At 41.4% G+C, this 21801-nt stretch overlaps 1 protein-coding gene across 1 annotated transcript in view; it reads right to left on the bottom strand.

The window, feature by feature from the left end:
• The window catches only part of LOC139462439 (LIM domain only protein 3-like), a 129791-nt gene extending 108433 nt beyond the window's left edge, over positions 1–21358 (bottom strand). The window contains exon 1 of the mRNA XM_071244147.1: positions 21198–21358. Coding sequence (XP_071100248.1) covers positions 21198–21201 — 4 coding nt within the window. The 5' untranslated portion in view covers positions 21202–21358. The remainder of the gene's footprint in view (positions 1–21197) is intronic.
• Between the last annotated feature and the right edge of the window lie 443 nt (positions 21359–21801).

The following is a 21801-nucleotide window of genomic DNA, read 5'->3' as shown; positions in this document are numbered from 1 at the left end:
TTCATTTTACTGCAGTGATCTAGACTTGCCAAATATTATAGATTTGCATCGGCTGTATTTGACATATATTTGTATCAGGGTCTGTAAGACAGACTACTCTAAATGAAATAAGTCTAGATTTTCCACAGGTGTCTCCCATCTCACTGGGACCCCTTTTCAGTTTAAATATAATACATACTACTCCAGAGAAGTTACAGAACACCCAAATCTTTCATATTACCACACATCTTTAACTTCTTTTGGGTAGTATATTTTCAGAGATTGAGCATGTGTCTAACACAGACATCCCTACTGGGAGACAAGCAAGGTGCAGGGCAAGAACTCCCAAGGGAGACATGTGGTTTTGGGGAAGATTGTTACATAACCATAATATCATTGAAACAATCCAGTTAAAAAGTCTCAGCAGCACTTTAACTTGAACCCAAACACAGCCCAGACACCCAACATAGACCACCACATGGTGAATCTCAACAATAGTTTCTAATTAGTCGTCTCACACATTTTTCTAATTTCTTATACCCTTGACATCAATATTTGCTTAAGTCCTTCCAAACAGGTGAAAATATAAGATCAACAAGACGTCCATTCCTGCTGCGCCCCAAGCAGAAGACATTTATAATGACCCTCATTAGTAGGGTCTCTGTGCGGCCTTGTGGGAAAGCCGTATGTGTATCACTGCCCCACCTCTTTCCCTTCCCTCCCTCATTACCGCACACAGCTTCATTAGGCAGCATTTAGATACAGCTGAAACGGACAAATAATGGCTAGAATTAGACCACCCTTCACGACAGATCCAACTTTTTTGGTCTCCGATTTAAGGTCCTTCCTTCCTATGGACGGAATGCCACAATCAGGGTGAATCCAGGAGAAATTATCAAATTGCAAACCTCTATAGCATCCAAATGAAACTAGCTCAAGATTGATTACATTAGAAGCTGAGCATCAGGGCTTGTACTAAAGACGTGCTCATTACTGAGATTTTTACATCATGTTCCACACTGAAGGAAGTCGTGGCTAATGGGGAACTTGATAACAAATCTGAAGAGGTAATCCCTGCCTGGTCAATAGCACCTTTGCCTTTAATAGACGGAATAATCACCCTATTACTGCTCTGCCCTTGCCTGTCAACCCTAGTTACCGACTAGCAGACTTGCGATTTTATTTGTAAACGCATTTCATTCCAACAGATACCTTTCAAACTTGGGGATGCAGATGTGGAAGAATTACATCTTAATCAGGTTTCGGGTTGTGGTGGATACATCTTCATTTGTAGCCCTTCGAGACGAGGCGATATATGTAATGGGAATTGTTGTATCTCTGCCTCGGCTTGTTACAGGTTCAACGATGGAGAACATGTCTGTCCATCATGGCAGTTCCATCTTAAAGATGAATGGTCATACTTTGTTTCCTGATTTTCCAGCCTCCATCGAGTTGTTTCGGTCTTGATGGCAAGCCATGTTACAATTTCTTTGCAGATGGAAATTGAACTACTGATATGAGTCTAAAGAGTGTTCTTAATTGCAGACGCAACATTAGCCCTTTCTTCTGTAGTACTAATGATCTTTGTGGTTCAATCAAGGTTCTGAATAAATATTTAGGGCTGAGGTTTAACCAAATAAATTTGTTGAACATTTCTATAGTTCTATAGCCATGGACATTTGTCTGAGGGAGACTGGCCAGGAAGGTGAGCGGTTGAGAGTGCAAGTGAGTGATTGAGATGACTGACCCACCATAGTCATCCAAACAGACCCTCAAACAAATATATCCAACACATCTCATGTAAGTCTAAAATGTTGGCAAGTCTAGATTACTGCTGAAATGAAGAGCAACTCTGGGCTCCTTTCTGTAATATTTTATTAAGATAATTCCTCAGATTCAATTCAATATCCAATGCAGACACAGAGCAGAAAAGGGCCTCATTATCTTCAACCAATCGTTCCAAACATATAGTAAGCTGACCTTGATAGGTGTGTTGAAATACATGAGCCTTCCCATGCATCCCAAATCACTTGTGATTGATGAGATGAAGAAGATGTAGGCTTCCCTAGCTTAAAAAGCTGATGGGTTCTGAAGGCCACAGTCATATCAAGGTAAAAGGATGTACTATATTCCACATATTCAGCTCCCTGTATTTATAAGTGCTCTCACAAATAATTCAGGTGTCTTGTGTCCTCATCACTTGATGGTATGCTTATGTAAATTCCATTATAATAGATCATGACAACTGTTACCACTGTTTCAGGGGGCTCACTACCAAACACCCACCTCACAACCAAACATCCATCTCACAACCAAACATTCACCTCATAACCATACACCCACCCCACAACCAAACATTCACCTCACTACCAAACACAACACCTCATTACAAAACATCCACCACAACCAAACATCCATCTCACTACCAAACACCAACCCCACAACCAAACATCCACCTCACTACCAAACATCCATCTCACTACCAAACATCCATCTCACTACCAAACACCCATCCCACTACCAAACATCCATCTCACTACCAAACATCCATCTCACTATCAAACATCCACCTCACTACCAAACACCCACCCTACAACCAAACATCCATCTCACTACCAAACATCAACCTCACTACCAAACATCCATCTCATTACCAAACATCCATCTCATTACCAAACACCCATCCCACAACCAAACATCCACCTCACTACCAAAAATCCACCTCACTATCAAACACCCACCTCACTACCAAACACCCACCTCACTACAAAACATCCACCTCATTACCAAACACCCACCTCACTACCAAAAATCCACCTCACTATCAAACACCCACCTCACTACCAAACACCCAGCCCACTACCAAACACCCACCTCACTACCAAAAATCCACCTCACTATCAAACACCCACCTCACTACCAAACACCCATCCCACTACCAAACATCCATCTCACTACCAAACATCCATCTCACTATCAAACATCCACCTCACTACCAAACACCCACCCTACAACCAAACATCCATCTCACTACCAAACATCAACCTCACTACCAAACATCCATCTCATTACCAAACATCCATCTCATTACCAAACACCCATCCCACAACCAAACATCCACCTCACTACCAAAAATCCACCTCACTATCAAACACCCACCTCACTACCAAACACCCACCTCACTACAAAACATCCACCTCATTACCAAACACCCACCTCACTACCAAAAATCCACCTCACTATCAAACACCCACCTCACTACCAAACACCCAGCCCACTACCAAACACCCACCTCACTACCAAAAATCCACCTCACTATCAAACACCCACCTCACTACCAAACACCCAGCCCACTACCAAACACCCACCTCACTACCAAACATCCACCTCACTACCAAACATCCACCTCACTACCAAACATCCACCTCACTACCAAACACCCAACTTGCTACCAAACACCCACCTCACTACCAAACATCAATCTCACTAGTGTATCAAGATACATATTGTATCGATACCAGTGTATCAAGATACATATTGTAACGATACCAGTGTATCGAGATCTGTATTGTATCGTGACCAGTGTATTGAGATACATATTGTATCAAGACCAGTGTGTCTAAATATGTATCATATCGATATCAGATCTGTATTGTATCATGAGTGAGAGAGTGAGTATGGCTTTACGCCGCTTTTAACAATATTCCAGCAATATCATGGTGGACACCAGAAATGGGCTTCACACATTGTACTCATGTCGGGAATCGAACCCGGGTCTTCAGCGTGACAAGCGAACGCTTTAACCACTAGGCTACCCAACCGCTTTGTTTTGTATCATGGCCAGAGTATTGTGATCTGTATTGTATCATGGCTAGTGTATCGAGATACATATTGTATCGTGACCAGTGTATCTAAATATGTACCGTATTGTGGCCAATGTATCCAGATATGTATCTTATCCCGACAAGTGTATTGAGATATGTATTGTAGTGTGGCCAGTGTGGCGAGATATGTTTCGCATTACGCATGACCTGTATTATTGTACTCCAAGAACCCCTTTCGGATAACACCATGAAATGACAAAAATAGGTTTACATTATCTAACCATGTTGTCCTTCAGACTAGGGTAATCTGTGTGATAAATGATAAAACTAGCCACTAAGTCGGTATTTAACCTACACTTTTGCAAAAACTGAATCAATGTCAGGTAACCTAGCAACATAATCTGCTGATTGGATATCACACATACAAATATTGCAAGTTTCCTGCCTTGCCAAGTTAAACATTTACAATTCCAAACATTGAAGCCATTTTCAATTCAGATGATTTAGATCTTTTTCACAGCAGACCTAACATCTTGAAAAAAATTCTATTTGAGTTCAATTACAGAGATATTTCAAGGACTTACACATGAAATGAAAGCCCAGCAAAGGATCTTAAGGCCATGAACAAAGGTTATCATGATGAAGATGGGAAATAGTCAGTAAATAGCCCTGCAATTATCCACAAGTTTGCCTAATTATACCGTTTGTCAGTTCTGGTCTTGAGAGCTCCCTCTAGTGGTGAGAGAAGATACTTTTCCTGTTTGATTGCCTGGTTTTGCTCAAATTGCTTGCTTTTGTTCTTGTCCATTTAACTTATCGCACTTGACTGCAACTGGTTAATTGGTTGAGATTCGCTGATGGAAACTGGCGGAAAAATGTCAATTTGGATGTTGGATTTGTCCTCGTATTAATATCCTTCTGGAGAGCGAAGCAATTACTATCAAAAGCAAAAAGCCGGGCTGTGCGTAATTCCGAGATTTCCGCCCAATCAAGGAAGCAAGCTGATGCTCACAGTAGATTTGTCTTAAATCATAAGACCAATCTCTGAATAGATTTTGAAGCCACGTTGTGTAGTGAGGAGCTGCTCATCACTGAGACAAGATCTTATTGTTATATAAACCCTCCGTGCAGACAACTCGAAAATGTACTGAAGCTCACCATGTCAGTAGGGAACAATGCAGGGCAGCGATTGTTGATGTTACTTTGTTGGACACATGCTAATTATTTTATAATCATGCGAGATATCCCTATTGCACTATGAATTCCTACATTCAATTAAATTTATAATTTCATTATATACTTCAGTGTGAAAGACTGAGCATTCCGAATTTAAGAAGAGTGAAATTTTCATTGCAGTGAACATAACACTTGATATTTCACCGCTGTGAACATAACACTTTGATGGAATTGTTGTCATACAAGAATGACCTCCCCTCAAATCCTCCGCCTTTATCATAAGTGTATGGCCTGTACACAAACTGTTCACGTCCTTTTTACGTAAGTTCCACATTGACATGACAGATGGTCAATTATGGAGTAAACATCGCTTAATGCCATTTGTTATTCTCTTGAAAATGTTTCGTTATATACTGCAAATTTCTCATTTAACTCGTCAATCAAGATTGTTTGTTTCACAAAGAGTGATTTTTGTTACTTGACCAGCGTGTATCTCAAAGTTTTCCAAGAATATTTTAGGTTAAAGTTGATTTTGTCTATAATCATTGCTATATGTATGATACAGAATTTTCGGGACCCTAAATATTTTTTGTTACTTTTGTTTCTATTTTTTAAGATTTTGCAAACACGAAACTACTTTTTTAGTCACAAATACAAGGGGTGGTGGACCATCCCAGTGTGTTAGGTAGGGAGAATTTACGATTCAAGGTTTTACATTTGTAATGAAATAATAAAATTTTCAGGGCCCCATTCCACAAAGCGATCTTAGTGCTCAGTTGGTCGTAACTCCCATGCTTTATCATAGGCTTACGATCAACTTAGCGCTAAAATCGCTTTGTGGAACGGGGCCCTGGTAGACAGCTTTACAAAAAGTATATAATAAGATATCCTCTATATATTTTTCAGACTGGATAATATGTCACAGTGTTATGTACTGGTACATGAATTTAAGCGCTCTTCTCTTCAGTTAACACAGAGAAAACAGCATTGAGACACTGGAAGAGATTCATTGCAATGAACAATGTGATGATAAATAAGAATATATCTATCTGGTTAGATAAATGTTCATCAGTACATAAACTTGAATTATAGGGTGCATAAACTCTTTCCTTTGTGAGTGAGTGAGTGAGTGAGTGAGTGAGTGAGTTGGGTTTAATGCCACTTTTAACAGTATTCCAGTCATATCGGGACGAAAGGAGGAAATCCGAAAGTGATGCAGGTCTTAGACGTTTACCACTTTGGTGAAACCCCCGAGCATGGGTATGGTGCTGACAAACCTAGAAACATAATCAGGACGAATCGGGATTCAAACAACAATCAAAGGTTTCTGGCGTGTCCAAGGGACGCAACTGTGCAAAGCGAAATATGGCGCTTTAGATGAATGGGCCACCCATGCCCCCAAACTCTTTACTGACCATGGGTGAGGCATATGATAATAGAACCCATCTCCAGACATATATTTGACAATCTCAAAGCAGCATGGTCCCAATATGTCAACAACAACACTGGTTAACTACAAGCATATCACCTCATCAAGAGTGAAAACAGTACAGAAAAACACGTACCGCCAGCTCTTGTGGGACCATACCATAGAGACCATGCAAAGCTCAGATGTGGTGTTTGCACCGATTTAACTGGAATTTGGCAGATACGACAATCCACCTGTATAAGAATGCATTTGGCCTGTCTGTGACAATAATGAAACTGAGGATTAAAGTCTTGCAATTTTAACTGGCACCCTTTTAAGATGATCTCTGGTATGATCTTTTACAAGGAGCCCAGCCCAACTGGGATGATTTACGGTGTGAACCTGTGCGTGTGTGCGAGATAGGCCTTCGGACTGTATTATAATTTTAGAGTCCCCCACTTCATGTTACATTTTTTCATGGTTTCCCCACTTCCCTATAATAAATTACTAGTCCCTAAATAATGTTGAAATATATAAAAAAACTATTTGAAAAAAATAGAACTCTCATTTTGTCATGGCCCCATACCATATTTTAGTTTTGATAAATTTTGCCAAACCTCCTTCTGCTTTAAGTTTTTCAATGCTATTTAAAGAGCATAATTTATTCATTCAAAAGTAGTCAAAAGAATTATGAAGACACAGAAGGATTTTATAGCAATAGTTTCTTTACACCTTCTGTAAATAATGAATGTACAAAATTTATTTTTGCCTATGCCATGGATAATCTCTTGTAATTTCTTTATGGAATGACTTGTGTGTAAATAATATCTTCAGTATGGTGAATGTCATGTGAAAATTATACACATGCGGTGAGACTTCCATTATTTGTCCGTCTGTGTACAAGAAGGTGAAACCTTGCTTATAGACATCTATAATTGTTTTCGTAACTGGTTAGCTTTGATAGGTTGAATAGATCTTAGGTGCTGTTTTAAGTTGTATTTTTTATTTTTCAGATCCATCACAGTGAGTGAGTGAGTGAGTGAGTGAGTGAGTGAGTGAGTGAGTGAGTGAGTGAGTGAGTGAGTGAGTGAGTGAGTGAGTATGGTTTCATGCCATTTTAGCAATATTCCAGCAATATCACGACGGGGGACACCAGAAATGGGATTCACACATTGTACTCATGTCAGGAATCGAATCCAGGTTTTCGGCCTGATGAGCGAACACTTTAACCACGAGGCTACCCGACCATCCTGATCCATCAGAGCGCAGTAATGCCAATGAAAATAAATTTTAAGTATTTTCACGTTATGTTCTGATTCGGGATTGTAGTTTTCAGCTTCAATTCCATAAACTGAAACATACAATAGTGTCCCCTTATCAAACCCAGTCCTATGTGAGAAACACTACACTGATGCCAAGTCAACACCACTGATGTACACGTATACACCGACTACCGCACTGATCTACATGTACTATATTCCTAATCACACAATGAATTAGCTATCATCTGGATCTTAGCCTTTGGCCTTTGATCAGAAGAGGATATATTAAATGCCTTAAACAGTAGGTCAAAGGACCTCGAGAACAACTGATGATGTAGTCAGGGTGATTCAACTGAATATCTGGCTAATAATTCTTTTTATTTGTACCTATAATATCTATGAAAATAATCCAGCTCCAGACAGAAGGCCACGTTCCTCCTTCCTGTTGCTATCACTACAACAAACGTGTGCCAAAATACGCAGCGGGGAAACCCCACAACTTTGCTTATCCCCAGACGCCTGGGAATCTAATATCATAACTATTGTGGAAAATATTTATTTGTGTAGAACTTCGAGACAATAAACACCCACTCACACACCAGAAGAGGGCTTAGGTCCAACAATAACACTATGAAATTTGATCATAAAATGATAGGCTTTTTTCACTGTATAGCCACTTCGCAGTTTTCCCCCCAAACTGAAAGGATGTTTTTAGCTGTTATTCCGAACATCACATGATAATATCTATTTCAATAAAAATACCAGAAATAACACAGGAAAGGGTACACCTAATTTTATTTAGAGTTTTGTTTACATATGGGACATTAATAAACAAACACATTTTCATTCTCATGTCTGGATATGGTTTGACTATAATTACCACAAGCTTTAAAAATTAACTGTTAAACCACAAGCTTTAAAAATTAACTGTTAACTTTTATTCATTAAGATTAGACTAATCTTTAAAGCTATTTTCTCAAAAGGCCAAACTGATTAATTTCAGCCTATTAATATAAGATACAATATCTTTCTTTGAAAAAAAGAAAGTATGTTTTCAATTGCAACAATACCCATATATTCTGCATCAACAGTTCAGGAAGATTTCAGAGAGAGTGAGTGAATAATGATTGTAGTTGGTTCAGGAGTCTCTCTTGAAGACACTAGAGCATTTGTTTATTAAAACAATCACCCCCATTGTATTCACATCCCCTTCTCAGCTCTAGCAGCCTATACTCATCCTCTTCTCAGGTCTAGCAACCTACACTCACCCCTTCTCAGCTCTAGCAGCCTACACTCATCTCCTTCACAGCCCTAGCAGCCTACACTCATCTCCTTCTCAACTCTAGCAGCCTATACTCATCCCCTTCTCAGCTCTAGCAGCCTACACTCGTCCCTTTCACAGCTCTAGCAGCCTATACTCATCCTCTTCTCAGGTCTAGCAACCTACACTCGTCCCCTTCACAGCCCTAGCAGCCTACACTCATCTCCTTCACAGCCCTAGCAGCCTACACTCATCTCCTTCACAGCCCTAGCAGCCTACACTCATCTCCTTCTCAACTCTAGCAGCCTATACTCATCCCCTTCTCAGCTCTAGCAGCCTACACTCGTCCCCTTCACAGCTCTAGCAGCCTATACTCATCCCCTTCTCAGCTCTAGCAGCCTACACTCATCTCCTTCACAGCCCTAGCAGCCTACACTCATCTCCTTCTCAACTCTAGCAGCCTATACTCATCCCCTTCTCAGCTCTAGCAGCCTACACTCGTCCCCTTCACAGCTCTAGCAGCCTATACTCATCCTCTTCTCAGGTCTAGCAACCTACACTCGTCCCCTTCACAGCCCTAGCAGCCTACACTCATCTCCTTCTCAACTCTAGCAGCCTATACTCATCTCCTTCTCAGCTCTAGCAGCCTATACTCATCCCCTTCTCAGCTCTAGCAGCCTACACTCGTCCCCTTCACAGCTCTAGCAGCCTACACTCGTCCCCTTCACAGCTCTAGCAGCCTACACTCACCCCCTTCACAGCTCTAGCAGCCTACACTCATCCCCTTCTCATTCCCTTCTCAGCTCTAGCAGCCTACACTCACTCCCTTCACAGCTCTAGCAGCCTACACTCACCCCCTTCACAGCTCTATCAGCCTACACTCATCCCCTTCTCATTCCCTTTTCAGCTCTAGCAGCCTACACTCACTCCCTTCACAGCTCTAGCATCCTACATTCACCCCCTTCTCAGGTCCAGCAGTCTACACTCATCCCCTTCTCATTTCCTTCACAGCTCTAGCAGCCTACACTCATCCCCTTCTCAGGTCCAGCAGCCTACACTCATCCCCTTCTCATTCCCTTCTCAGCTCTAGCAGCCTACACTCATCCCCTTCTCAGGTCCAGCAGCCTACACTCATCCCCTTCTCATTCCCTTCTCAGCTCTAGCAGCCGACACTCAACCCCTTCTCAGGTCTAGCAGCCTATACTCATCCGCTTCTCAGGTCTAGCAGCCTACACTCACTCCCTTCACAGCTCTAGCAGCCTACACTCACCCCCTTCTCAGCTCTAGCAGCCTACACTCATCTCCTTCACAGCTCTAGCAGCCTATACTAATCCCCTTCTCAGCTCCAGCAGCCTATACTCATCCCCTTCTCAACACTAGTGGCCTACACTCATCCCCTTCTCAGCCATAGCAGTCTACACTCATCCCCTTCACAGCTCTAGCAGCCTACACTCATCCCCTTCTCAACACTAGTGGCCTACACTCATCCCCTTCTCAGCTCTATCAGCCTACACTCATCCCCTTCTCAGCCATAGCAGTCTACACTCATCCCCTTTACAGCTCTAGCAGCCTACACTCATCCCCTTCTCAACACTAGTGGCCTACACTCATCCCCTTCTCAGCCATAGCAGTCTACACTCATCCCCTTCACAGCTCTAGCAGCCTACACTCATCCCCTTCTCAACACTAGTGGCCTACACTCATCCCCTTCTCAGCTCTAGCAGCCTACACTCATCTCCTTCTCAACTCTAGCAGCCTATACTCATCCCCTTCTCAGCTCTAGCAGCCTACACTCATCTCCTTTTCAGCTCTAGCAGCCTATACTCATCCCCTTCTCAGCTCTAGCAGCCTACACTCATCTCCTTCTCAGCTCTAGCAGCCTATACTCATCTCCTTCTCAGGTCTAGCAGCCTATACTCATCTCCTTCTCAGCTCTAGCAGCCTATACTCATCTCTTTCTCAGCTCTAGCAGCCTATACTCATCCCCTTCCCAGCTACAGCAGCCTATACTCATCCCCTTCTCAACACTAGTGGCCTACACTCATCCCCTTCTCAGCCATAGCAGTCTACACTCACCCCCTTCACAGCTCTATCAGCCTACATTCATCCCCTTCTCAGCCATAGTAGTCTACACTCATCTCCTTCTCAGCTCTAGCAGCCTACACTCAACCCCTTTGCAACACTATAGTGGCCTACATTCATCCCCTTCCCAGCTCCAGCAGCCTACACTCATCCCCTTCTCATCTCCAGCAGCCTCTACTCATCTCCTTCTCAGCCCTTACAGTAGACACTCGTCCCCTTCCCAACACTAGTGGCCTACACTCATCCCCTTCTCAGCTCCAGCAGCCTATACTCATCTCCTTCTCAGCTTCAGCAGCCTATACCCATAACCTATTCACCTGAAATTAAAAAAAACTGGAGGTCCTTTAAAGAATTATTTGTACTTTCTTTTTCTTTTGGGATACTTCATGTCTGTCAGCAATGTCTCAGATAATTTTGGCTTGTAAGAAGTAAGAAATTTACAACACAAACTGAAACCATACAAGAGAAGCACAAAGGTTCACATTTCAGTTTCCAAAAAGACAGATATATTACAAAAAACATGTCTTCAACCAACAGAGAAATATAACACAAAACGTGTCTAAATATTTCTCTTTCTTTGCAACTGAGCCAAAGTCTATGGACATGGGTGACTCCGGATCCTAACAGCATGATGCAGCCATGCCACCAACATGGAACAACAAGCTACGTGGGAAGGAAAACACCAGTAACCATAACTGACAAACACCAGTCTGAAGTGACCTTTCTCCAATCATGGTGGCCATTGTGAAATATGCAAGGAATAGGTTGCTATCAGTGGTTACAAAAACAGTCACGCTTGCATGTATAAGATTCCTCGGACTTTCAACAAACATTTTGAAAGTGTGGTGCATATACTGCTTGTTCAAAGTGAGTGACATTGATTTAGCGTTTGAGCATCATTTAAAGATCTTTTGAATCAAAACGTCTAAAAGCATGTTTAGTAGTCATACAAAGTACGTATTTACACCCCTCAAAAAGCCATATGTGATTCCATTGGTATCTAAAAGAAACATACAACTGCCCTGATCCATCCACCATCGCATATGCATATCAAAATCCTGGCTGTAGGCCGAACTGTACGCCATTTTACTTTGTTTACAGTGCAATAATCTATATGATTTGGGGATCTAGTGTTGCCATGGTGTATTGTAGTACTCTACTGAACAAGACATAGTCCTGCACCATGACCGTGGAATATATTTATTTTATGAAAAAAAAATATAATCTAGAAACGCATACAAAAGCAAGTCTAACCAGCTCAAGCTAGCTCTATTCCACAGGGAATTTTTTTTATTTTTAGAGTAAAGAGTGAGTGAATGAGTTTGATTTTACGCCGCTTTTAACAATATTCCAGCAATATCACGGCGGGGGAAACCAGAAATGGGCTTCACACATTGTACCCATGTCGGGAATCGAACCCAGGTCTTCAGCGTGACGATTTAGAGTCAAGAAGGATATTGTGTAATTTGAGATTTCAGAGACTAAATGTTAGTCTAAACAAGATACAGCAACAGGGATTCTGCAAGTAAACTCTTCACTGTGACGTCAGGTCTAGTGATGACATTTATGCTCATTAAGACTTGGTAGTTTCCAATATAAGTCGGTTTTTAATGTTTTTTGGCTTCAGGAATTAATTGACTTTAAAACAAAATTTCTTCAAGATACTTGATTTAATATGCTTTTAAATGATCTAATTCCATATTTAGACTGTACATCTCCTTAAATAGGGCCCAGGTTCTGGCCAGTTGGCAGTCATAGCAAACTTGATTCATGTAATTAGAAGCTCATATACAGTGATCCCTCGTTAAAACGCCACCTTCGGGGTCCAAATAATTGATGAGCGATATAGATGATCAGCGGTTTAACGAAGGTCGAATCGTAGGTGGTAGATGACCAACAAAACAGTATACATACTCTGCCTACCTAACACGATCTACGTTGCACGTTTCAGAGTTTCAAAAAAGATTAGAATAGACATTATTTATAACACATGTGTAAAAAAAGATTTGTCGAGTATTGATATGCGCTTTAAAAAAAACAAAAATCACATCGTATCCCTTCAAGTGAATAAGCAGGTAGATCTATAACAAAGTTGGTCAATAAAAGTATGAAGTTTGATATAAAACATCACTAGACATGAAGATTTACCATTTAAAATGTATTTCCTGCTCTCAAAGGCTAGATCAGCAGATAATGTTTTCTGAGATGGGGTAAAACATTGTGTCTTTGGAAAACTTGAGTTTATTGAAAATGTTAGTAAATTTGGGGAGCCATGCTTTACCGTGCGCTATAACCAAGTTAGCACTAAATTGAAGAGTGCAACAACGAGGGAACACTGTACTTTATAGTATCCTTGTGTTATGGGTTTTCAAGACCCTCAGAAGTATTTCTCATTACGTGCCTAATAACAATCCAAAAACACTAAAATTAAGTTTTACCTTTGAGAACATTTATTTCTGTTAACACTTGGATGGCCAAATGACCATGTCTTGTTAATTTTATGGTGATAATTAATGACTCGCCGAGCGAGACAAGTCGATCAGGCACTATCTTGTTACCATCACCTGATTTCAAGCATAGGTTGCTGGGGACCTATTCTAGCCCAGAATCCCCATAGTATGATCAGCATAGGTTGCTGGGGACCTATTCTAGCCTGGAATCCCCAGAGTAGCATAGGTTGCTGGGGACCTATTCTAGCCCAGAATCCCCATAGTATGATCAGCATAGGTTGCTGGGGACCTATTCTAGCCCAGAATCCCCACAATATGATCAGCATAAGTTGCTGGAGACCTATTCTAGCCCAGAATCCCCATAGTATAATCAGCATAGGTTGCCTGGGACCCATTCTAACCCAGAATCCCCAGAGTAGCATAGGTTGCTGGGGACCTATTCTAGCCCAGAATCCCCTTAGTATGATCAGCATAGGTTGCTGGAGACCTATTCTATCCCAGTATCCCAGGATTGTTTAACATGTGGCCAACCGGTTTGAATATGAGAAATGAAAACATCTGTTCCCAGGGTACAGAAACAGAAAGAACAAAGTTAATTGTATATCCAAAGTTAAAAGAATATCCACAATTTTTCGCCCAGATCGATTAAATCAATTGACAGATTGCATGCAAGCTGTTCAGAACAAATGGGTTACAGTCACATAAATGAAACAAATGGACTGCAAGAGTGTTTCCAAAAAACACATATTATCCCTCACATAAAAAATGTTAGTTAGTCACTTTCTTAACATACCCAGTATGCTGTTTCATGGTATTTCTGGGTAGCTAAAATACTTGGTCCAACAATACTCTATGTTATTTCTGGGTAGCTAAAGTACTTGGTCCAACAATACTCTATGTTATTTCTGGGTAGCTAAAGTACTTGGTACGACATCAAACTATGTTATTTGTGCGAAGCTAAAGTACTTGGTCCGACATCACTCTATGTTCTCACTGGGGACGTATTCTGGATTGGAATATCAAAGAGAGACAAACATGGGTAACTGGGTACCTATTCTGCCCCAAATAACAAGGAGAGACAAACATGGGTAACTGGGGACCTATTCTGCCCCAAATAACAAGGAGAGACAAACATGGGTAACTGGGGACCTATTCTGCCCCAAATAACAAGGAGAGACAAACATGGGTAACTGGGTACATATTCTGCCCCAAATAACAAGGAGAGACAAACATGGGTAACTGGGGACCTATTCTGCCCCAAATAACAAGGAGAGACAAACATGGGTAACTGGGTACCTATTCTGCCCCAAATAACAAGGAGAGACAAACATGGGTAACTGGGGACCTATTCTGCCCCAAATAACAAGGAGAGACAAACATGGGGAAATGGGGACCTATTATGCCCCAAATAACAAGGAGAGACAAACATGGGTAACTGGGTACATATTCTGCCCCAAATAACAAGGAGAGACAAACATGGGTAACTGGGGACCTATTCTGCCCCAAATAACAAGGAGAGACAAACATGGGGAAATGGGGACCTATTATGCCCATGATAACAAGGAGAGACAAGCATGGGTAACTGGGGACCTATTCTGCCCCAAATAACAAGGAGAGACAAACATGGGGTACTGGGGACCTATTCTTCCCCGAAATAACAAGGAGAGACAAGAATGGGGAACTGGAGGCCTATTCTGCCCTGAAATAACCAGATGAGATAAGCATGGGGAACTTGGGGCCTATTATGCCCTGAAATAACAAGGAGAGACAAGCATGGGGAACTGGGGACCTATTCTGCCCTGAAATAACAAGGAGAGACAAGAATGGGGAACTGGGGACCTATTCTGCCCTGAAATAACAAGGTGAGACAAACATGGGGTACTGGGGACCTAATATGTCCTGAAATAACAAGGAGAGACAAGCATGGGGAACTGGGGACCTATTCGGTTGGTCAACTCCGTGAACTGCTCATGCTTCAGAGTGAAACCTTGCTAGTTCAGGCCTTTATATTCTCTGGTCACTACATGTCCTGGATGATTATAGACACAATAATGTACTCTCTGATGCCTTGTGTTTCATTATCGTGAAACCTGTTTTCAAATGGACTGGCTTGGAACTGAAACAGCAGAGATGAATGAGGCATCTGTGAATACTCAAGGCCACAGAGCTTCCCATTGGGGAGGGAATTACCTTTGTTAAAACAAGCGACTTCTCTGTATAATGATATCTACAGAAAAACTATGACGAACTACACATTACCAATTTAATTTATCTGTCCTGAGTGAATAAATGGTGTAGTGAGTGGGTATGGTTTTATGCAATTTTCCAGCTATATCATGGCAGGGGACACCAGAAATTGGCTTCACACATTGTACCCATGTCGGGAATTGAACCCGGGTCTTCGGCATGATGAGCGAACACTTAAACCACTAGGTTACCCGAATGCCCCGAATATAAAGTCCTGAGCCTTTGGCAAGCATTCATTCACATAGGGTAATTCTGATCTTTTTAGTAGGTTATTCTAAATATTACTCATTCATGTTTCAAGAAGGAAAATGAGGAAAACCGTATGAAATGTCAACTCCACAGATAAACGTCACTGAAGGCAGCATTTTGTTCAAATGACATCAATTTGAGACATCCTGAACAAAGTTCAAATCATATTAAATTTTTTCAACAATAAAATACTGAGACTTCAATTCATCAATCAGAATAGAGAATTACTTAACTGTACTTGTGAAAATATCAGAAACATTCTATCTTCATGGGTAATATATTGCCTATATGCCACATGTTTGTTGTTTGTTTTATGGTGTGGTCATCAGTATTCCATGGCGGCCTGTAAATAGCAGTGGTTGATATTATAAACAACATTCAACAGGGTACAACGGCACAAAGTGAATCAAGACCTACTGTAACATGGGCATGGTGCTAGGACCTACTGTAACATGGGCATGGAGCTGGAGACCTACTGTAACATGGGCATGGTGCTAGGACCTACTGTAACATGGGCATGGTGCTAGGACCTACTGTACCATGGGCATGGAGCTGGGAACCTACTGTAACATGGGCATGGTGCTAGGACCTACTGTAACATGGGCATGGAGCTGGGAACCTACTGTAACATGGGCATGGTGCTAGGACCTACTGTTACATGGGCATGGTGCTAGGACCTACTGTACCATGGGCATGGAGCTGGGAACCTACTGTAACATGGGCATGGTGCTAGGACCTACTGTAACATGGGCATGGAGCTGGGAACCTACTGTAACATGGGCATGGTGCTAGGACCTACTGTTACATGGGCATGGAACTGGAGACCTACTGTAACATGGGCATGGAGATGGGGACCTACTGTGACATGGCATGGAGCTGGGGACCTACTGTGACATGGGCATGGTCCTAGGACCTACTGTTACATGGGCATGGAACTGGAGACCTACTGTAACATGGGCATGGAGATGGTGACCTACTGTGACATGGCATGGAGATGGGGACCTACTGTAACATGGGCATGGAGCTGGGGACCTACTGTAACATGGGCATGGAGATGGGGAACTACCGTAACATGGGCATGGTGCTAGTACCTACTGTAACATGGGCATGGAGATGGGGACCTACTGTTACATGGGCATGGTGCTAGGATCTACTGTAACATGGGCATGGAGCCGGGGACCTACTGTTACATGGGCATGGTGCTAGGACCTACTGTAACATGGGCATGGAGATGGGTACCTACTGTAACAAAGGCATAGTGCTAGGACATACTGTAACATGGGCATGGCACTGGGGACCTACTGTAACATGGGCATGGAGATGGGAACCTACTGTGACATGGGCATGGAGACCTATTGCAACATGGGCATGGAGCCGGGGACCAACTATAACATGGGCATGAAGATGGGGACCTACTGTGACATGGGCATGGTGCTAGGACCTACTGTAAAATGGGCATGAGGATGGGGACCTACTGTAACATCAGCATGGTGCTAGGACATACTGTAACATGGGCATGGCACTGGGGACCTACTGTAACATGGGCATGGAGATGGGAACCTACTGTGACATGGGCATGGAGACCTATTGCAACATGGGCATGGAGCCGGGGACCAACTATAACATGGGCATGAAGATGGGGACCTACTGTGACATGGGCATGGTGCTAGGACCTACTGTAAAATGGGCATGAGGATGGGGACCTACTGTAACATCAGCATGGTGCTAGGACCTACCGTAACATGGGCATGGGGATCGGGACCTATTGTAACATGGGCATGGAGATGGGGACCTACTGTGACATGGGCATGGAGATGGGGACCTACTGTAACATGGGCATGGAGATGGGGACCTATTGTAACATGGGCATGGAGATGGGGACCTATTGTAACATGGGCATGGTGCTAGGACCTACTGTTACATGGTTCTTGGATCTACTGTAACATGGGCATGGAGATGGGGACCTACTGTAATATGGGCATGGTGCTAGGATCTACTGTAACATGGGCATGGTGCTAAGATCTACTGTAACATGGGCATGGTGCTAGGACCTACTGTGACATGGGCATGGAGATGGGGACCTACTATAACAAGGGCATGGTGTTAAAACCTACTTTAACATGGGCATGGAGATGGGGACCTACTGTAACATGGGCATGGTGTTAGGACCTACTGTAACATGGGCATGGAGCTGGGACCTACCATAACATGGGCATGGAGCTGGGGACCTACTGTAACATGGGCATGGAGCTGGGGACCTACTGTAAAATGGGCATGGAGATGGAGACCTACTGTGACATGGGCATGGAGCTGGGGACCTACTGTAAAATGGGCATGGAGATGGGGACCTACTGTGACATGGGCATGGAGATGGGGACCTATTGTAACATGGGCATGGAGCCGGGGACCTAATGTAACATGGGCATGGTGCTAGGATCTACTGTAACATGGGCATGGTGCTAGGACCTACTGTAACATGGGCATGGAGATGGGGACCTACTGTAACAAGGGCATGGTGCTAGGACCTACTGTAACATGGGCATGGAGATGGGGACCTATTGTAACAAGGGCATGGTGCTAGGACCTACTGTTACATGGTTCTTGGACCTACTGTAACTTGGGCATGGAGATGGGGACCTACTGTAACCAGGGCATGGAGCTAGGACCTACTGTTACACGGTTCTTGGACCTACTGTAACATGGGCATGGAGCTGGGGACCTACTGTTACATGGTTCTTGGACCTACTGTAACTTGGGTCTGTCTAAGGTGCTACATGTGACAAGGTTAACAAGTGAGTGTTTGTCAGTTTCAGGTAGACCCCAAATAGAATAATATCAGTTCAAAGTTCTGCTGGTTTAATTAAATCAAAACTTTTTTCTTTAATTTTCCATTGATTTGTGATTGATGTTAATATTCATAGGACGCAGAATTCAATATTTCAATAGTATTGCTTTCAAAATAAGTTTTATATTCACATGGCATGGCATGAGGAAACAAATGAATAATTACATTTACAGTTCTGAACTAAAATCACACACATGACAAAAGACATCTCTTTAAAAATATAGTATCGAATATCAATTTGTTCATTTGTATAAAACAGGGCACATCTTTTTCAGGAATATAATACATTTTTAAACAAATGTGACTCAATGCTGCATGCAATTAGAAGGTTAAAATATGATGTCTGAATAGACATAATAAGATGCCTGCAAATCTTTAGAACTATTCACCATGTCCAAGTGATATGTGTATACTTTGCTAAATACCCCTTTTTGTCAATTGCAAAGTGTGAAAAATGTTAAAATCTGAATCTATTAATTGTTCAATTTAGCTAAATTTTGTCAGAAAACTTTCACTGTAATATGTTTTCAAGTGGATTCTACAAACAGGGCAGTTTTATCATCCATTGTTGGGTGACATCACTGCATGTGTCATCATTCTGTTCCAGAGGTGCTAAGCAACCTGTAGAATAAGAAGGTTATCGATTACCATATTCACTGTAGTGACCACACAGGGTGTTTGAAAATTGGGGTGCTTTTTAAAACCATAAACAGCAAGTTCAATTTTGTTGTCGGAGATTGAGCAGTAGTGAATGAACTTTGTTCAAATGTTGATAAAACTAAACCTGTTTTGATGATAGTCAATGGGCAATTGCATACCCCTCCTAAGCTGATATTCTTTTTAAACAAATTTGTAAAATATTCAAATAAAATACAGACTCATGTCTGGTCTTAGGATTGGTCTAGAGGCTGGTCAGGGAGACTTCATGGAACAGGGCACTAAATACAGTAGTACCAACTTAAGTTGATAAAGATGTTTTCACTTTTACAGATGTTATTGAGAATCTAAAGCCAGGGAAATTTATATTTGAGCCCTCCGTCCATGAAGTCCTTCAATCAAACCCCTGCAATCTGAGGACAGATGATGTTCACATCCTCACTGCTTATTGAGACAGTATATTCTCGTCCAAATCACACTGTAAATTAACTGATAATTTCCACACTAAAATAAGTTATTTTCCACAGTTTTATTTTCCAAATTAAATAATAAGACATACATTTTACTGAAATTTGAAACCAAAAAACTATCTGAAATTCACCTTATGACCAGAGAATGGTGGAGATATGGGAATAAAAAAATCAGTAATTAATAAACTCGATAAGTCCATCCAAAGGATTGTTCATCCTGATAATGAATATTAATTTATAATGATAGTGTGCGGCAGATATGAGTGTACAGAAATAACAGTGAGAGCAATATTCAGTTCACTCTCCGACAGTGGAGAAAAATGAGAATGCCAACTTCAAAACAGAACACAGAAATGCTTCGGTTCTTTCAAAGGAAAAAACAATCAGAGATACTGTAGATGTTATAAATCAGTATTTATCAATTAGTACATTTTGTTATTCCATTGTAAAGATCATAAATTTGTTTGTATTCGTGTCTTATTACTGACACTAATAATGAAAATGGGGCTGGATCCCTGATGTATACTGAATAAAGTCCGCCTGTCTGTCTGTCTGTCTGTCTGTCTGTCTGTCTGTCTGTCTGTCTGTCTGACACAGACCTTCATCTCCTGCTTAACGCTTTCAGTGTGACAGGTAGGATGAATGATGAATGAGAAATTAAGTGAAAAAAGTATATATAACCATGTAAATGATGCACAAATTATAAAAAAATAAGTCCAAATGAAAGCATGAATGAGACTGAAATTGGGATATACAGTTGTCAGCTGGAACATAGCTTACTTACAAGTAGGGATGTTACATTTACACATGCAGGCTAAAGGTAATATATATAAATAAAAATGAAGAAATACAAAAGGGATGAAAAAGGCAGGGAGGAAAAACTGCCAACAAACTCATGTCACACATGTCCGCAGCAACAATAGCAATAAGCTTTGTCAACAGTCTCAATGTAATAAACACCATTTATAACAAGTCACTTACAATCGAGACTTGTAAAACGATCAAACAAAAATATCAACTATCTCATATAGCCTATATATGCAGTAGATCCACACATATAACACCAAGTAAAGCCTTGTCAACAGTCTCAATGTAATAAACACCATATATAACAAGTCACTTAAAAAGAGACTTGTAAAACAACAAAAGTTTGTAAAAACTAAGTCTGCAGTAGGTCCACTCTAAAATACCCAGTATCCAAGTAAACAGGTTCAGTGTAATAAAAGAAAAAAGTAACCAAATACAATGACTTGTAAAATGATCAAACGAAACTGCCAACAAACTCACTCATGTTTAAGGCTGTGTCTGCAGGTAGATCCCAAAGAACAATACTGAGTATCTCACGCTTGTGTATCAGTCCGATTGTATATCCCTCCCACTGACATTCAATCTTGCTCTAACATTCTTAATCCCAGCTAAAACATGTGTCGCTCTGCCTCGGCCAGATCAGGCCCAGTAGGCAGGGCAATAAAACAGCTGACCTTCTTGCTACTTTGTAACAACAAATCTTCCACCTCCAACCACTTCCTGACCAGGGCTACCATGTGTATTATATTAAGTGAGCTGGCTTCATTATAATGTCCAGGTTTGTTATAATAGCGTAATGAGATTCCTACGACTCACATACAATTTCCTGGTGAATGGTTACCATGTCTAATGTAATAAGCTCTCCCTTTATCATAGCCAGGCTTCAAAACACATGCAGTTCTAGCTACATAGCCTAAGTTGTGTGGCTAAAAATTACGAAACAAAAAACATGAAGCTAACACTTATGTGATTTAATTAATTGTAAAGACATATTCTTATAATTTAGTTTAAAAATGTGATTTAAATACTTTTTTTTCATAAATAACTAGTTCTGGAACCTGATTTTTGGAAATATGAATAATGT

The sequence above is a fragment of the Haliotis cracherodii genome, unplaced genomic scaffold (assembly GCF_022045235.1).
Source record: "Haliotis cracherodii isolate W230 unplaced genomic scaffold, xgHalCrac1.p SCAF_15, whole genome shotgun sequence".
Taxonomy (NCBI): Eukaryota; Metazoa; Mollusca; class Gastropoda; order Lepetellida; family Haliotidae; genus Haliotis; species Haliotis cracherodii.
Note: the sequence above shows the minus strand (reverse complement) of the source record. Positions and strands in the feature narration are given on the sequence as shown.